Source organism: Ovis canadensis, chromosome 6, assembly GCF_042477335.2.
Source record: "Ovis canadensis isolate MfBH-ARS-UI-01 breed Bighorn chromosome 6, ARS-UI_OviCan_v2, whole genome shotgun sequence".
Classification (NCBI taxonomy): Eukaryota; Metazoa; Chordata; class Mammalia; order Artiodactyla; family Bovidae; genus Ovis; species Ovis canadensis.
In genome coordinates, this window is record NC_091250.1 from 119975228 (window position 1) to 119993453 (window position 18226).

At 49.1% G+C, this 18226-nt stretch overlaps 1 protein-coding gene across 2 annotated transcripts in view; it reads left to right on the forward strand.

Annotated features, from left to right (window-relative positions):
• CRMP1 (collapsin response mediator protein 1) overlaps positions 1–18226 on the forward strand; it is a 66428-nt gene that overhangs the window by 37876 nt on the left and 10326 nt on the right. For both annotated transcript variants that reach the window (XM_069593232.1, XM_069593233.1), the window contains exons 5-10: positions 1031–1092; positions 2996–3076; positions 8726–8794; positions 10532–10652; positions 13614–13770; positions 17697–17838. In XM_069593232.1, coding sequence (XP_069449333.1) covers positions 1031–1092; positions 2996–3076; positions 8726–8794; positions 10532–10652; positions 13614–13770; positions 17697–17838 — 632 coding nt within the window. The remainder of the gene's footprint in view (positions 1–1030; positions 1093–2995; positions 3077–8725; positions 8795–10531; positions 10653–13613; positions 13771–17696; positions 17839–18226) is intronic.

The window sequence follows — 18226 nt, forward strand, 5'->3', positions numbered from 1 at the left end:
GGGGCTTGCTCAAACTCATGTCCATGGAGTCAGTGAAGTCATCCAACCATCTCATCCTCTCTCTCCCACTTCTCCTCCTGCCCTCAATCTTTCCCAGCATCAGGGTCTTTTCCAGTGAGTTGGCTCTTTTCAGCACGTGTGGGTGTGGAAGGTGAAATAATGATCCCTTGCTCTTGGGCCCCTTGAAGGCATATTAGGAGCAGTCCTCTCCCCACCTCCCCTGCTCCCCCACCTCTGACTGCACAGTAAATCCTGTCATTTCAGCCTTTTCACATTCTCAATCCCTCTCCATCCCTGCAGCTCCTGCCCTGGTTCAGAGCCTCACCTCACGTGTCCCTTTTGCCTTCAGCATCTTCCAACTCACCTCCATGTCTCCCTGCTGTTCTGCACACCCATCCTTCCAGAAGAGTCCTTCTGGGACAAAAAAGTCTGATCGTGTCATGCCCTTGCTTTAAAAGCACATGTTCTGCTAGACAATAGTGATGGCTGTACACCATCGTGAATGCGCTGAGTGCCACTGAAATGTACACTTTAAAATGGTTACGATGCTGGATTTTGTTTCGTATATTTTACCAGAATGAAAAAGTGTAAGGGAATTTTCTTAAAAGCACATGATCTTTCTGTTTCTGACACAGGACACTTTGTAGCACCTACACATCTAATGTCCTTTTATCTTTCCTTCCATCTGTGCCATGCACACCCCTCCCTCTCAGCCCAGGTAGCTCCCCTCCCCTTCCCTCTTCCTTCCCTTTCCCCCTCCCCTCCCCCTCATCCTCCCTCCGCCCCACCCCCCATCCCCTCCTTCCTCTTCCTGCTCTTTCAGACTCAGCTGACACGTGACTTTCCCTGGAGGCCCCCTTTGACCCTCATCCACCGCCCCCAGGCTAGCTTAGATGCCCCTGCTGTGAATTCTGATGGCACCCTTCCAACTTGGTTGTTACCACTCTGTACTGTGCTTATTGATTTACTGGCAAGACATGTTCTTTTTTATCTTAAATGCATTTTTTGCTCTCTTTGTATCTTGAAACAGGAGTCAATTCCTTCCAGGTCTACATGGCTTACAAGGATCTCTACCAAATGTCCGATAGCCAGGTAGGTCCTCATACACCCTCCACCTCCCCGGGGCAAGAATAGACCTGCCTTGTCAGGAAGGCAGTTCAGGGCAGGGGAGATGTCAGAGCAGGCCGAGGAAGGGCCTGGGTTCAAGTCCTGGTTCTGACACCGAACTGTCAGTCATCACCCTGTATTCCTTTCCAGCTAGAGTGGCATAGAGTAGGGATCCCTGCATGGTGGTTCCCAAACTCAGCTCATCCTCAGCCTCATGTAAAGAGCTCACTAAAAACGCAGACTCTTAGATTCCATCAGAGATGCTCAAGGCTAGACTTCAGGAATCTGTATGACCCGAAAGCTCTGCCCCTGATTCTGGGGCTCAAGCGAGTTTGGGGACCATTTCCTTAGGTCTCTGACTTGAAGCAGGGCCTGGCTGTTCCTCCAGTCACTTGCAAGTCACGTCCTGTCTCAGTTTCCTCATCTGTACAGCATGATCACCGCTGGCCCTGTCAACCTCAAACAATTGTTATGTGGATGAGTTGAGTCAAGGAAGATAGTGTTCTGAGGAGTACAGATGTAGTGGGTTACAATTTATTGGGCCCCAGGCCTTCTTTCACTACTAGGACCCCTGGTTTGGTTTTGTTATTATCGCTCTGCCCTCTGCTTGTTAAAAAGGTGGGGCAGTGTGGTGCCAAAGGAAATGAATGCTGGAGCCAGACTGCTTGACAGCAAGCCCCAACTTTGCTGTGTAGCCTGGGGCTAGATTTCCTAACCTCTCTGTGCTTTAGGCTCTTAATTGCACTTGCCATTAAGAGAGGTTGTGGAGGATTAAATGATTCTGTACAAGTAAAGCTCTAGGGCAGAGCCTGGCACACAGCAGGTGCCTTTTGGGTATTAATAAGCAGATTGTCATGATCACCATGGGGTTTCATGTGCAATGGAGGAAGCATCCATGTTTTCCCTTTCAAAATAGACAGGATATAACTTACCCCCGGATGTCCTGGAAACCTTTGATGCAACCATCAAAGGCATCCTAAAGGCTAAAAGTACGTTCAGTTTCATGGAAAAAGTAGTGTGTGTTTCTCTAGCATAATTGACATTTTCATCTGTTTCATTTGAATGTCTGTTTCACTGAAGCCCTGGTTAGAAATGGAGCTTAGCAGATTCAGGGGGTGGGTCCTCAAAAGTGCTCCATATGCCTCCATCACCTGTTGTCTACCCCTAAGAGCACACATCCTGGGTGAGGGAGGTCTTATATGCAATGAGGACAAAGTTGGGATTGGCAAAGGGAGGGAACATGTGGCTCTGGTCCTCTCCAGATACAACTGTCTGACCACAGATCCTTTGTGGGTTGGAAGAGGGCAGTGGGAAGTGTGGGCAGGACCTGGATTGGCTAAATCAGGTGATGCTTGGCAGGATATATGTGATCTGGGCATTAGAGTTATTAAAGGACTTGGTCCCCCCTAGTACACTGATTTGTAAGATGACATGGGTTGGAATTTTTGTAAAGATGTACACATTTCCTGTGGTTGGTGGTGGTTGCAATACAGGCTCAGCGGGTTTAATTATACAATTTCAGTAAACTTCTCAGCTGCACTTGTCCCCATTGACAACTACATACTTTAAAGAAGCAAAGCCACAAAGAAAATGAAAGGCCTGCGTGGGTATACTTGTGGGCATAATCATGCCTTGGTGTGATTTTTATCAATTATGCCCCACCACTGCCACCCCCTCACCCACCTTAACTTCCTGCTTTTGGATCTGGAGGGTGTAGGGCTAAGGGAAGATCTTTTCCAGTGCTCACTTGTTGAACAATGTGTTCCATTGATGTGGATGGACCATCCCGGCAGGTGGATGACTGTGTGTGTGAGCAATAAGGGCAGTCTGCAAATGCTCGTGCTGTGATATTTTTATCTTACCCCAACCCCTGTTCATCTCTCCTTAGCTCTATGAAGCCTTCACCTTCCTTAAGGGGCTGGGAGCTGTGATCCTGGTCCACGCAGAAAATGGCGATTTGATAGCTCAGGTGAGTGGTCTGAATTCCCAGGCTTTCTACCTCAGTCTCATTCTCCTTGTTGTCAAGGCTATGAGAAGAGGGGGTGGAGGCATTAGTCAGCCAGGTCACTAGGCGTGAAGGGTCAAGCCAAGAGCTGGGTGGCATGTCAGACACTGGGTGTGACTCACTCACACGCTGTCTGCAGCGTGGCCTTTGGCAGGCCATAGGGACTCTTGGATTGCAGTTTTCTCACCTGTACAGTCGGGGTAACATGACTGCCCTGTGAACCATGGAGAGTTTGCATGAGCAGTAAATGAAGATCCGAAAGAAAATGCATTTGGCACACCTAGGGGACCCCAGAGGCAACAGACGTGGAAACTGGAGTTGCCCGTCCTCCGTGACTTGGGAGCTTTGGGAGCAGGGATAGTGGACAGAGCGCAGGCTAGCAGCAGAGTTCCAGCCCAGCCTCCTCGATCTCCTGGCCCTCTGACGTGGGGCAGGGAGCTCCACCCCAGGAAAGCTCCTGTTCTTTATCTGAGGGTCAGTGATACTGTGTTTGCAAAGCTCAGCGTTGGACATGTAGCAGATGTGGTCGTGCAAAAGTTTTGGGTAAAGCGAGACATGAACTCATTTGGATCATTCTGGCCATGAGGTGGAGAATTTTGATGGGAATGGAGTAAAGTCAGGTTGACCGGTTAGGATTTACTCATAGGAAATGAAGAGAGGATACAGAGGCGGGTGGAAGGGGCCAGAGTACGGTAGAGGAGGAGCACTCTCTGCAGGACTCATGATTGATAGGATGGGGAAGAAGAGGAGGAAATCAGAAGGGTCACGTCGTCTCCTGTGGGGGAAGGGCTAGGTTAATCATGATGCCACAGATCAAGATAGAAGATTTGGATGCATCCAGTGAAAGTAATTAATGCCACGCTAAGTAGTGTATATGTGTGCGTGTGTGCTTAGTCACTCACGACTCTTAGCAGACCATTGGACCGCAGCCCGCCAGGCTCCTCTGTCCATGGGATTCTCCAGGCAAGAATACTCGAGTGGGTTGCCATTTCCTCCTCCAGAGGATCTTCCCGGCCCAGCGATCGAACCCATATCTCCTGTGTCTCTGGCACTGCAGGTGGATTCTTTACCCACTGAGCCATCAGGAGAAGGGAAAGGATACCCACTCCAGTATTCTGGCCTAGAGAATTCCATGGACTATATATAGTCCATGGGGTCGCTATGAGTCGGACACAACTGAGTATCTTTCACTTTCATGGTAAAACCCTACTTCTGTACACCAAAATCTGTTTCAGTTCTCGTGGCTGCATAAGAATCCCCCTGTCCCGAATTTAGCATCCTCAAACAATAAACTTCTTCTGTGTCATGGTCCTGTGGGTTGAGAGTCCAGGTGTGGCCTTGCTGGGTCTTTGACCTCGGGGTCTTTCACAGGCTTCCCTGAAGGTGTTGGGTCTGGGTGCAGTTGTCTCGTGGCTGGTCGGGGGCAGAATTCCTTTCCAGCTTCTCTCAGAGGGTTGTTGCTAAGATTAGTTCCTCACAAGCTATCAGACCAATGGCCTCTATTCTTTGCTGGCTGTTGGACAGAGGCCCCCTTGGCTCTCTGACACATGGACAGCTACATCATGGTGGCCGGCTTCCTTCCAAGTGAGGGAGAAAGTGACCTCATTTGACCTCGCTTGACCTCGCTTGACCTCGCTCAATCCTAGGTCTGTGAGATTCACCTCTATGGCTTCCTGAAGCACAGAGTTTTCTTTTTCATCATGGTGTAGAATTACACAGCAGGAATAGATCACAATTTGTTCTCCAGTTGATAGTTTTTTTTTTTCTATTTATATTTATTCAGTCGTGTCTGACCCTTTGGGACCCCATGGACTATATCCCACTGGACTCCTATGTCCATGGAATTCTCCAGGCCAGGATACTGGAGTTGGGTTGCTTTTTCCTTCTCCAGGGGATCTTCCCAACCCACGGATCAAACCTGGGTTGCCCGCCATTGCAGGCAGATTCTTACTGTCTGAGCCACCAGGGAAGCCCCTGATAGATATTTGGATCGTTTTAAATTTGGGACTTTTGTTTGTAACATTTTCTTGAACGTTCTTGTTCAGTTTGTTGTGAAACATATGTTCGCATTTCTGTTGGTAAATACTTAGGAGTAGGATTCCGGTGGTTGGGTACATATATTTAGCTTTTGTAGTTACTGTTACCCACTTTCCCAGGGTGCGCCAACCTGTGTCTCATCAAATGTGTGAAAGAAGTTGAATTTGGAACCTTAATACTTTAAAAAATTATTTATTTATTTTTGGCTGTGCTGGATCTTTGTTGCTGCGCACGGGCTTTCTCTAGTTGCGGCGAGCGGGGGCTACTTTCTAGTTGTGGTTTGCAGGCTTCTCATTGTGATGGTTTAGCTTGTTGCAGAGCACAGGCTTCAGTAGTTTCAGTACATGGGTTTGGTAATTGTGGTTCCTGGGCTCCGAGCGCAGGCTCAGTAGTTGTGGCACACAGTCTTAGTTGCTTCGTGGCATGTGGGATCTTCCCAGACCCGGGATCAAACCCATGTCTCTGCATTGGCAGGCAGGTGTTTTGTTTTTGTTTTTTTTTTTAACCGCTGAGCCACCAGGGAAGCCTCTGGAGCCCCAATTCTTAAATGGGGCTTTTTAGCTTTCCTTGCTGCCATTGTGTGTGTGTGTGTGTGTGTATGTTTTGGCCTAACCACGCAACATCTAGAATCAAAGTTCTCCAGAAAGAAAAGAAAGATAGTGCCAAGTCTTGCGGTCCCATGAATTATAGCCTGCCAGGCTCCTCTGTCCATGGGATCCTCCAGGCAAGAATACTGGAGTGGGTTGCCATTTCCTTCTCCAGGGGAGCTTCCTGACCCAGGAATTGAACCCGAGTCTCCCACACTGCAGGCAGATGCTTTACCAACAGCTATGCAGAAACCTCAACCAGGGATCAAACTTGGTCCTTCTGCATTGGAAGTACAGAGTCTTAACCACTGGACCACCAGGGAAATCTCTTGCTACTGATTTAAGGTTGAGTTTTCTCAGCTCCAGTAAATATGTTACCTTTTGTACCTCTGCTTCCCCAGTTGCAAAACATTTTTGACATCTCTGTGTTCTTTCGGTTCTTGGGTACAGTGTCTATCACTGTAGTGGAGTTTCAGGATGGAGTGACAATAATGGTAGTATTCAGCCATGATCGTTAACTAGAAACCCTTCTCTAGCCTTTTGTAATTCATTTCTGCGCCCCGCCCCCCCCATTTCATCTTTTGTCTTCCTTTCCTTTTTCTCCTCTTTCCTTCCTTCCAACAGAAATAGTAACTGATGTTTAAACAGTCTTTCACAGGGATGTCTCCGTATCATAAATCTTTTTGTAAACAGTTTACAAAATGCCTTGTAAACATCATCTTCAGTAGCTGACATTATCCCGTTCTGTACTTAAATCCACCCCAGCTGTTGGATCTTGAAATCATCTCCAGCTTATGTTCTTATAATAAACTCAAGCTTAATAACCATAAATGAAGAGTTGAAAATTATGATTTTTTTATTGTTGATAGGGTCTGGGGCTTCTCATAGGAATGTGTTCCAGAATACGATACAGAAACTGGAGAAGTTAAAAATAGCAGCAGCACAGCTGACATCTGGGCGATGTAAAGAGATCAGTGTTGAGATGCTGAAGTATTCCTAAGGAGGGGACATCTTGAAGCCTTGGAGCCAATGGCTTTGCATCTAGACTGTTAGCTCAGGGAACCATTTCATTTATAAGCTTGAGGTTGAGCTTTCCTGTTAGAAAGATAGGTGCCAGAAAGATGAAGCTACAGTAGAGGGAATGAGAACTGGGTGATGATTCAGGAGCTCTCAATATACACTATACACACACACACATGTATACACTGTAGATTGTATATACATCATCCAGACATTTCTCATCTGCCACCTTGGTGATGCATTATAGCAACTCCAGGTGCAGCCACTGTTATTTCCAGTGTGAAGAAGAAAAGATGAGTGAACTAATAATGCTATTTGCAGCGAGCATGGGTGGACCTAGAGATTATACTAAATGAAATAATGAAGTAAGCCAAAGACAAATATCATATGATAATGGCTTATATGTGAAACTAAAATTAAAAAATGATGCAAATAAACTTATTTACAAAACAGAAACAGACTCAGAGACATTAGAAAAGAAATGTATGGTTACCAAAGGGGAAGGTTGAGGGGGAGGGATAAATTAGGAGTTTGTGGTTAACATATACATTCTAATTATATAGAGAACAGATAACCTGCAAGGACCTGCTGTATAGTATAGGGAACTCTACTCAGTATTTTATAGTAACCTATAAGGAGAAAGAATCTGAAAAGCAATATATTGGGTTGGCCCAAAAGTTCATTCAGCTTTTTCCTTTTGTGTAGAACTAAATCACTTTCGGCTATGGTTTTTCCAGTGGTCATGTATAGATGTGAGAGTTGGACTATAAAGAAAGCTGAATGCAGAAGAATTGATGCTTTTGAACTGTGGTGTTGGAGAAGACTCTTGAGAGTCCTTTGGACTGCAAGGAGATCCAACCAGTCCATCCTAAAGGAGATCAATCCTGGATGTTCATTGGAAGGACTGATGTTGAAGCTGAAACTCCAATATTTTGGCCACCTGATGCAAAGAGCTGACTCATTTGAAAAGACTCTGATGCTGGGAAAGATTGGGGGCAGAAGGAGAAGGGGACGGCAGAAGATGAGATGGTTGGATGGCATCCATTGAGTCCACCCAACTCAATGGACATGGGTTTGGGTAGACTCCGGGAGTTGGTGATGGACAGGGAGGCCTGGCATGCTGTGGTTCATGGGGTTGCAAAGAGTCGGACACGACTAAGAGACTGAACTGATTCAGTTCAGTTCAGTCACACAGTTGTGTCTGTTTGCGACCGCATGGACTGCAGCATGCCAGGCCTCCCTGTCCATCGCCAACTCCCAGAGCTTGCTCAAACTTAGGTCCGTCAAGTCGGTGATGCCATTCAACCATCTCATCCTCTGTCATCCCCTTCTCCTCCTGCCTTCAATCTTTCCCAGCATCAGGGTCTTTTCTAAGGAGTCATTTCTTCCCATCAGGTGGCCAAAGTATTGGAGTTTCAGCTTCAGCATTAATTCTTGCAATAAATCCCTTTACTGTACACCTAAAGCTAACACAACCTTGTAGATCACCTATACTTCATTTTTTAACAAAAGGAAAGAAGAGAAGACTGAGACTCACGAGAGTGTGACCTGTGTGCCCAAAGTCACACACATGCTCAGTTCTGGAACTGGAGGCCCAGTTGAGGATTCTGTGGTTTCCGCATCCATGTTACGCCCACACACCACCTGCCTCCTTCTCTTGTTGTGCAGCAGAGATTTGGAAGCTGGAAGAGTGGAGGGTGGTCTTTGAGGCTCATTTCTTACAACCTTGCTTCCTCTTACTGGTCCCGTGGGGTTGAATAGAGCCCCTGTGGATGGGGACATCGCAAAGGGGGAAGGTGGGCACTGGGAGTGAAGGGGCCAAAGAAGTTGTGGATGTCCCCAGCCATTAGACTCCACACGGTCCAGTCCTCCTGGGCTCAGCTGTCCCATCCGTCTAATGGGTTGGAGGACTGGCCTTTCCCGGCTCTGGCATTCTGCCATCACTGACTCGTTCGTTCTTGTCTTGTAGGAACAGAAGCGGATCTTAGAGATGGGCATCACGGGTCCTGAGGGCCATGCTCTGAGCAGACCTGAAGAGGTAAAGGAGCCTCCGCTGGGTGTGACTCTGACATAGCTGAGAGCTTACCCCGATGCTGTTCCAGCTGGAACAGCTGGCTAGAGCCCCCGGCCCCATCCCATTCCCATATGAGCATCTCAGCACGTGTGGTCTTCTCCAGGGTCTGCCCTGGGGCTCGGGAGCTCTGGGGGCTGCAGATCCATCAGAAGAGTTGGGAAAGGCTCTGCCTCTCCCAGGGCCCAGACACTTCCCACCAAGACCCCAAGGACACTTCAGAATCCCGACCAAGGACTCAGGGTATTTGACCACAGGAAAGTGGAGCCCCATGTCCCAGGCAGAGCGAGTTCCAAACCACTGCCTCTGCATAGGCCTCCTGTCCGCTATACTCTAAGACTTGGCAGATTGCCCCAGGAGGGAGTGATAGGGTGTGCCTCTGTGTGTGTGTTTAGCAGGGACAGAAGGAAGGCAAGCTGACTGAGCATCAGACAGGATGGGCGCCCCACATTTTCTGATGTCTCATCAGATCATTAGCCGTCTTCCCTGATCTCCGCTTTGGGCTGGCCTCTTTGGAACATGGGACACGACACACGAATACACAGACTCCTTACCCCAAGGATTCCTGAACTGGCCCAGTGCTTCAAACGTGAGCTCCATGCCCATGAGCTGGGTTCCCAGTCTCTGGTGAGACCAGGAACACACCGGAGACAGTGTTTATAAACCTTTGTAGCATGTTACGTTGCCACCAACTCTAGGCATGTGAGCACCATGGGGACTCTTCTAGGTGTGGCTGCTTTCCTGGCACCTGGCTGTGGCTTGGGCTTCCTGCCAGCCAAGAGCAGCACAGCCATGTGTGGGCCTCTGACAGATTGGAAATTAAAAATAAGACAATAAAAACATCATTGGTTTTTTTATTCAAGAAGTACTGGACTAGGGAGTACAGAGACCAAACCTCATAGCACGTGGTTTCACATAGTTGTTGAATGAAGGAAGGAATGTATGGGAACACCTGTGTTCCCTGATGTCAGGAATTTTATAAATAACCACCTCCAGGCATGTGAGTTGGACCAGAGAGAAGGCTGAACATTGAAGAATCGATGCTTTTGAACTGTGGTGCTGGAGAAGACTCTTGGCCAGCAAGGAGATCAAACCAGTCAATCCTAAAGGAAATCAACCCTGAATATTTACTGGAAGGACTGATGCTGAAGCTCCAATATTTTGGCCACCTGATGGGAAGGCTCAACCCATTGGAAAAGACCCTTATACTGGGAAAGGTTGGAGACAGGAGGAGAAGAGGGCGACAGAGGAAGAGATGATTGGATGGCATCATGACTCAATGGACGTGAGTTTGAGCAAGCTCCAGGAGATGGTGAAGGACCAGGGAGCCTGGTATGCTGCATGGGGTCACAGAGAATCAAACACGACTGAGTGACTGAACAGCCACCACCAAGCATGTGAGCAGCGTGGGGACCTTTTGATGGCCTGTTCCGCTCAAGTGATCTTCAGACAGAGCGTTCAGAGCACTGCCAAGCATGCAGATAACACAATCCTGCCTTCCAACCCCCTAGCCGAATACATTCTGACTTTTTCTTCCTTTTTAAAAATCTACAGTGTCTTCCTCCTTTGATGCGATAGATTTCCCTCTGACCACACTTCATTAAGGAAGATCAAGGAAGGCTGATCAGGAAGAGCCCTGGGTGCTCAGGGTGGGTGGTGCCCCCACCCCTCCCCTCATGACCTGTGTGTTCGCTGTGTCCTCAGCTGGAGGCCGAGGCCGTGTTCCGGGCCATCACCATCGCGGGCCGGATCAACTGCCCTGTGTATATCACCAAGGTGATGAGTAAGAGCGCGGCGGACATCATCACCCTGGCCAGAAAGAAAGGTAGGCAGCCCAGCACCTGGGATCTCCGCTGGGTGTGAGGAAAGGGTGTTTCCAGCAGGTTCAGGTTCACTGGTGGAGCTCTTGCCCAGGACAGAGACCTTCTGCCAGCTGTGCCCAGCCTGAGCTCTGTAGGCCAGGTTGAAAAGGGAGCTGGACAGTGGGCAGATGCCAGATGGGTGGTTGGTTTTAGGTTTGATTCCTGGTGTGCCACAGGCCCCAGGTAAGTGGTGTTCTGGTTCTCATTTTCTCCATTTGTAGCTAAGGTGATTATCCCTCCTGTGGGTCACATGAGACCATGTATGAGGAGTTCCAAGTTCTCCCCAGGGTTTCACATCAAGGCAGTGATGGAACTGGGGCTGCATCAGCTCCTGGTTCCTCCCCGCCTTCTTTCTGCTTCTCTCTGGGCCCTTCATCCTGGGTCACCCATCCAGGGCCTCTCAGGGGGGTACGTGCACCCAGACTCCACTGTGGGGCCCACACAGAGGCTCAGCTGCAGGTTGGGAAGGAGGAAGATGTTGTTCCACACGCCAGAGGGTCTGGGGGACAGCCCCGTGCTGGACACCAGGGGAGTGAGGCAGGAAGTCCGCCTCCAGCTCTAAAACTTGTGGACACACTACTTACCCACTGACCCGCTCAACGGCCCTTCCCCAGGAGACTCAGAGGAGGCGTCCAAATGCATTGCCCAGGCCTTGTGATCAAGGCCCACAGCCCCCAACAACTAGCAGGTCGAGAGTGAGCAAGGTCGCCCAGAGAAGCCTTCCTTCCCAAAATCAGGCCCAGAGAGATGGGGAGAGAGAGAATGACAGATGGACAGAGGAGACAGACAGAATGACAGTAGCTCATGTCACATGGAGACAGTGGCTAGACTCTTTGATCCTTGGACATTCACCAAGGATGTTTGCCACCCAGACAAGATCCACCCCATCCACACTTTGGGAGTCGTATGAGGTTGACCGGAAACTCTGGGTCAGACGGGGTGGCCAGGTGAAAATCAGCAGGAGCAACACAGCCCTGGCAGCACCCACCACCCTCTATACCCGGAGGGCTCCCCCTTCTTACAGGAACCCTTCATGGAAAGTACAGATGGCTCTGGTCTTAAAAATCTTTAATGATATATGTTACTGGGTTGACCAAAAAGGTTAGCTTGAGTATTTTTCCATAAAATTTGACAGAAAAATCAAAACGAACTTGTTGGTCAACCAGATATTTCACCTAATGTGTCCAAAATATTCACTCCACTTGTAGTTAAGATAAAAGTACCAACAGGATATTTGGTGTTATTTTTTCTGTACTATCTTCAAAGTCTAGTGTGTATCTCACCCTTTCAGTATTTCTCATTTCAGACCAGCCCCAACTCCAAATGCCTGAAAGCTGGTTTTCATATGGAACAGCAGCTTTTTTTTTTTTTTTTTAATTATTTGTGTGGCTGTGTGAGGTCCCATCTGCATCTTACAAGATCTTCTGTTGTGCGTGAGCTCACTAGTTGCAGCTCAGCTGTCCTGCAGGTGGGATCTTAGTTCCCCAACCAGGGATTGAACCTGCATCCCTTGCATTGGAAGGCTGATTCTTAACCACTGGGCCACCAGGGAAGTCTGGGAACAGAGCAGTTTTGAACCCCCAAATACCTGGTTTTAGTATTTTAAGGGCAAGCTAACTGGTGGAGGTGTTGATAGCGCTCTAGGCCAGCGCAGCTTGCTGAGGACCACCTCTGGGTTAAAGATGAGGAAACTGTGGCTCAGAGCGGTAATAGGAGCTTAAAAGCAGCGGTAAGCATGCTGGTGTAGCTATGCCTGCAGGCCTTGGAGCTGCCGAGACATAAGGTGACCACCAGCCGTGCGTGGGCTATTTCAGTTTAAATGAAGCAAATTTAAATACAGTTTTAAGTTTTTGGCTCTTTAGTAGCTTCCCAGGTGGCTCAGTGGTAAAGAGTTTGCCTGCAAACGGTAGAGACTCAGAGACACGGGTTTGATCCCTGGGTCAGGAAGATCCCCTGGAGAAGGGAATGGCACCCTGCTTCCAGTCATGTTGCCAGGAAAATCCCAAGGAGGTCTCAAAAGTGTTAGATACCGCTAAGCAGCTAAACAACAGTGGCATAAGCCCTATTTCTCGTGCTCCAGGGCCACGTGTGGCTGGTGGCTCCTCCCCTGGACAGCTCGGCACAGGACAGTCCCACCACTGCCATTGGGTGGCACCATCCCAGAGCCAGGCTGCTGGAGACCAAAGCCTCCCTCCCACTCGCCAGCAGCGTGGCTCCGGGCAGATGCCACAGAGCCGTGGGCCCAAGTCCCCTTGGCACTTCTCAGCTGCAGGAATTCTCGCTAAGCCTGAGACTTTGCCCGTGGGTTTTTGTTCTGGCAGAAACTCCTCTGGCCCTTCCCTGGAAAGTGAGTGCTCAGCAAGAAGCCCCCAGCAGTGGCTTGGTGGCTGCATACCCTGGTCCCCTCGCTCTGCATGGTGAGATAAAGCTGAGGCTCCCGGAGCCCTCAGGGCACTGAGCTGTGGACGCCCATGGCCATGACTGAGTGGTCACTCACCTGTCCTCGGCATCTCTCTCGGCCTATGTCCCGTCCTCCGTGCCCGCTGAGTTGTTTCCTGGAATCACCTCCAGATAAAATGCTTAAACTCGATTTTTCACTTGAATATCTGCTCTTGGCAGAACCCGTGCGAAGACAGCACATCAGGTGTCTGTGCCTCGACTGACCATCGTAAACAGCTAATGATCAGATCCAAGTGCTGAAAGCGTTGATGGTCCACAGGGCCACTGAGCGGGACAGCGGGTGCTGAGTGCCCGGTGGCCGGGGGCAGGGCCTCTGGGGTGTGTGTGGTGAAGCCTGATGGAGAGGACCGGTGTGATTTATCCCCAGTCTCATTGTCCGGCCTTTGAGATTCTCTTTTCCTGCATCAGCATCTCCCACAAGAGACCATCCACTGTCAACCATGCGTGTCTGTTTGCCTTCCAAGGCCCCCTCGTTTTTGGTGAGCCCATCGCTGCCAGTCTGGGGACGGATGGCACCCATTACTGGAGCAAGAACTGGGCCAAGGCGGCGGCCTTTGTGACCTCCCCTCCCCTGAGCCCGGACCCCACCACGCCTGACTACTTGACCTCCCTACTGGCCTGGTGAGAAACCTGGGGTGGCTGGGGTGTTGGGGCTGGGCAGATGGGCGGGTTCGCAGAGCTGAGCGGGTGGGCGGGAGAGTGCAACTGCCTAAGATACACTTGGGAGAGGACCTTGGGTGGGGCGCTCCGGGAGACCTCAGAACAAAACTCCACATAGTTTACAGCACGCCTTTGGGCCTTTTGGGCTTCCGTGGTGTCTCAGATAGTAAAGAATCTGCGTGCAGTGTGGGAGACCCAACTCAATCCCTGGGTCAGGAAGGTTCCCTGAAGAAGGGAAGGGCAACCCACTCCAGTACTCTTGAGAATCCCATGGACACAGGAACCTGGCGGGCTGCAGTCCATGGGGTCACGAAGAGTCGGACACAACTGAGCATCTTAACACTTTCAGGCCTTTTAATCAGTAACTGTTCAAGTTCATAGGTCACCTGCCATTCATTCAGCAATATTTAAGCACCTTCTGTGTGCCTGGCACTGCAGTGCATTAGGAAACACACAGAATTAGGAATGTGAGTCCAGGATCCCAACCCTGATGGGCTGTGTCACCCGGGCCGTGTCAGCTAACCTGTAATGTCTCTGCCTCAGTTGGCTCAGAGTGGGGAGAACACAGTACCTGCTGCAGAGCTGGGTGTGAGGTAGTGTAGGCAAAAGGCCTGGAATTCAGGGTTCACAGCAGCCAGTGCATTCTGGTCTGCTTCCTGCACCCAGTAGGTGCACAGCTGCTTCAGTCCCTTCTCTGCTGTCTGCCAGTGCGAGGCAAGAATACTTGAGGTCACAGGAGAAGGCTAAGTGGTGAGGGGTGCAAGCCGTTCTGGAAGTGGAGATGCAAGCTTGGGAAGCTTTCTAGAGGAAGTGACATCAGGCCTGGAGCTAGAGGATTCATAAGAGTTTGCCTGATGGGTGAGGATAGGAAGGAGCTTCTAATCAGCAGGAACCTTAAGAGGGTGAGGCTGTGTACCCAGCATTCAAATTCCTTTTTCCTAAAAGGGACGCAGCGGCCCATGACTTACATATCCAATCACTCAGAGTCTGCAGCCTGAAGTTTGGTGGGCAGTTCCAAGTCCAAAACAAACCCTTGATCTTCCTCCAGGGAGCTGCGGCCCCCGAAATCTTGCCCATTTCAGGAGGAGGCAGGACATGGATCAAAGGTCCTGGAAATCTGGCCACTTCCTCCTCCTTGGCTGCAGCCATCCTGGCTCAAGGACCATCATTTCTCACCTCCCAACTAGCCTCTTTTATTTCCATGTGGCCCCTTCTACACCCTAATCGCATCACAGTCTGTTCTCACCAGATGCTGAGAAATTTTAAAACTTTAATCAGACCAAGCCATCCCTTGGCCAGGAGACCTCCAGGGTTCTTTCCTCTCAAAGTGAAATGCAAGTTCCCACAATATCCCACAGGGCTGAACCTGGTCTGACCTTCACTCCTCACTAACACTGCCTGGCCCTCCCAGGCCTTCCTCTCCCCTCGGTTCCCTTGGTTCAGCCCACTGGTCTCAAGCTAAATATACCCCAGGCAGGATGGTGCCACAGGGCCTTTGCATTCACTCTACCCCTGCCTAGCACTCTTTTCTTGCTCATCTTCCGATTTGCTCTTTGCTGAAAGATTTCTTCTTAAAGAGAGAGTTTGAATCATCTTCTGAAAAATGGCAACCCCAGTGCTACCCCACACACCCTAATACTCATTCTCCTGATAAACTGTATGTTCTGACTTCTCCACCCCGCACTGGAATGTCAACAAATGAACACAGTCATTTGTCTCTTTCTGCTTGTAGGTTTGTCCTCCTTGCCTAAGACTGTGCCAGACACAGGACCACACACCTTTGTTGAATAAATGAGTGAATATCACATCTGAAAGTATTTTTGTATGTCCAGAAGATTGCTCACATGCCTGGGGGTCTGAACTAGAGGCTGGCCTCTGCCCTCATTGAAAATCACAAAATAACGCTCCACTTATTCCATTGATTTAGATGCCAGTTTGGGGCTCATCACATAGTCCCAAAGTATTTTCTCTCCAATGCCTGAGGGATGAAAGAGCAAACCCAGTGAGCTTGTGTCACTTTGTTGCAATCAACAAATCAATAAATAGCATTTTGTCCCTTGGGCACAGCACAGAAACACCAGCCTTACAGAAGGATGACCCGTGTCAGCACTTTATGTTTTCCCATGTGACCAGGCAGAGATATGAGACCAGGGGCGTGACCTTCCTTCCAGCACGAACATCCCTGACTCCATGAGACTCACAGGCATGTCCTGGAGGCTAGGTGTTTGGCTCACTTACTTATTTATGTATTCATTCATTCATTGGCTGCACTCATTTTTTTTCTTTTCTTTTTTAAACCATGAGATAAAATTCACATAACATAAAATTCCTTGAGCACTCAGAGAGAAGAGGTTGGTGGAGGAAGGAGAGAGAAGCAAGGGAGTTAGCATCTTTGACACCTTTTGTCTGGAGCTGAGTGCCAGGCAAGTAGCTCATTGGCTCCTCAGAGTGACCCTGGATGGAAGGTTCTATTCTCCTCTCCATTTTATGCATGTGGAGAAGAGGAGCGACTTACCTGACCAGGAGGTGGCAGGTCCGGGATTTAAAAGCAGACCTGCTGGATTTGTAAAGTCAAAGGGTTGTGCAGAGGTCTAGTGAGATACAGAGTGGAAGCAGAGTCAGCCTGTTCATCTATAGTAGCTTCTGCTCTCGGCAAGTTTCTGCACGGATACTGCATTGTGGGGGCACTGTGGACTCTCTCTCCGAGGGGTGAAGACATACCCACTAAGAGGGAAACGATGCCATTTGCAGCAACACTGGTGGTCCTAGAGATTATCATACTGTGTGAAGTAAGACAGAGAAAAGCTAATATGTGATACCGAAAGCAGAAACATGTAGAATAGATGTTTTCACGATGTAGGAAACAAACTGAAGGCTACCGAAAGGAAAAGGGGAGGGATAAATTGGGAGGTTGGAATTGACATACAGACACTAGTATCTATAAAATAGATAATGATAAGGACCTACTGCTTAGCTCAGGGAACTCTACTCAATACTCTGTAACGACCTATGTGGGAAAAGAACCTAAAAAAGGCTGGATATATCTATATGTATAACTGACTCACTTTGCTATACAGCAGAAACTCAATGTTGTAAATCAACTATACTCCAAAAAACTTTTAAAAAGGAAAAGAACAGACCAGCACCCCAAGACCTGTTTTAGGGCAGGAGGAAAAGGCTGACGTGGGGAGCCTTACCCAGAGTCCACACTCACACAGAACCTACTCCTGATGCCCAGGTCTCTTTTCAGTCTTCAATTAGACACCAAAGGCTAATGGACCTTGTGGTGTCACTCAGCAAAGCCTACTGTTGTTGTTCAGTTGCTCAGTCCTGTCTGACTCTTTGGGACACCATGGACTTCCCTGTCCTTCACTGTCTCCCAGAGTTTGTGCAAACTCATGTCCATTGAGTCAGTGATGCCATCCAACCATCTCATCCTCTGTCACCTCCTTCTCCTCCCGCCTTCAATCTTCCCCAGCATCAGGGTCTTTTCCAATGAGTCAGTTCTTCGCATCAGGTGCCAAAGTATTGGAGTTTCAGCTTCATCATCAGTCCTTCCAATGAATGTTCAGGGTTGATTTCCTTTAGGGTTGACTTGTTTGATCTCCTTGCAATCCAGGGGACTCTCATGAGTCTTCTCCAGCACCACAGTTTGAAAGCACCAATTCTTTGGCACTCAGCCTTCTTTATGGTCTCTCACATCTGTATATGACTACTGGAAAAACCATAGCTTTGACTATATGGACTTTTGTCGGCAAAGTAAAACCCATAATGTGCCCTGAATCTCACTAGGGTTTGAGTTTCACAGCCTTCTTGGGTGTTTAAGTCAAAGCCTGATCCTCAACGTGAACTCAGGTCCGAACCCCACCCGCTTTTGCCTTTGCCAGTGGAGACCTGCAAGTCACGGGCAGCAGCCACTGTTCCTATAGCACCGCGCAGAAGGCGGTGGGCAAGGACAACTTCACTCTGATCCCTGAGGGCGTCAACGGGATAGAGGAGCGCATGACCGTGGTCTGGGACAAGGCGGTGGTAAGGCGGCGGCATCCCCTCCTCCCGGCCCTCCTGGCCCATCGAAGCAGTGTGTTAGGCCCTTCTGGTGCCTAAATTTCCTTTCTGGCTTTGAGGGAGAAGCAGAATGTACCAGGATGGCATGTGGAAAGCAGGTGGACCCTTAGGAAAGCTTGAGGAAACTTCCCTGGTCATCCAGTGGTTGGGACTCCAAGCTTCCAATGCACAGGGCACGGGTTCAACCCCTGGTTGGGAAATTAAGATCCCACATGCCTTGAGATGTGGCCCCAAAATTTTCTTTTTAACTTAAAAAAATTTTTTTTCATTAAAAAAGAAATCAATGTGAGCCCTGTAGCATCCTCTGCACGTGCAGATGAGACAGCAGCTGCTTAGTTTTTAAGGATGAAGA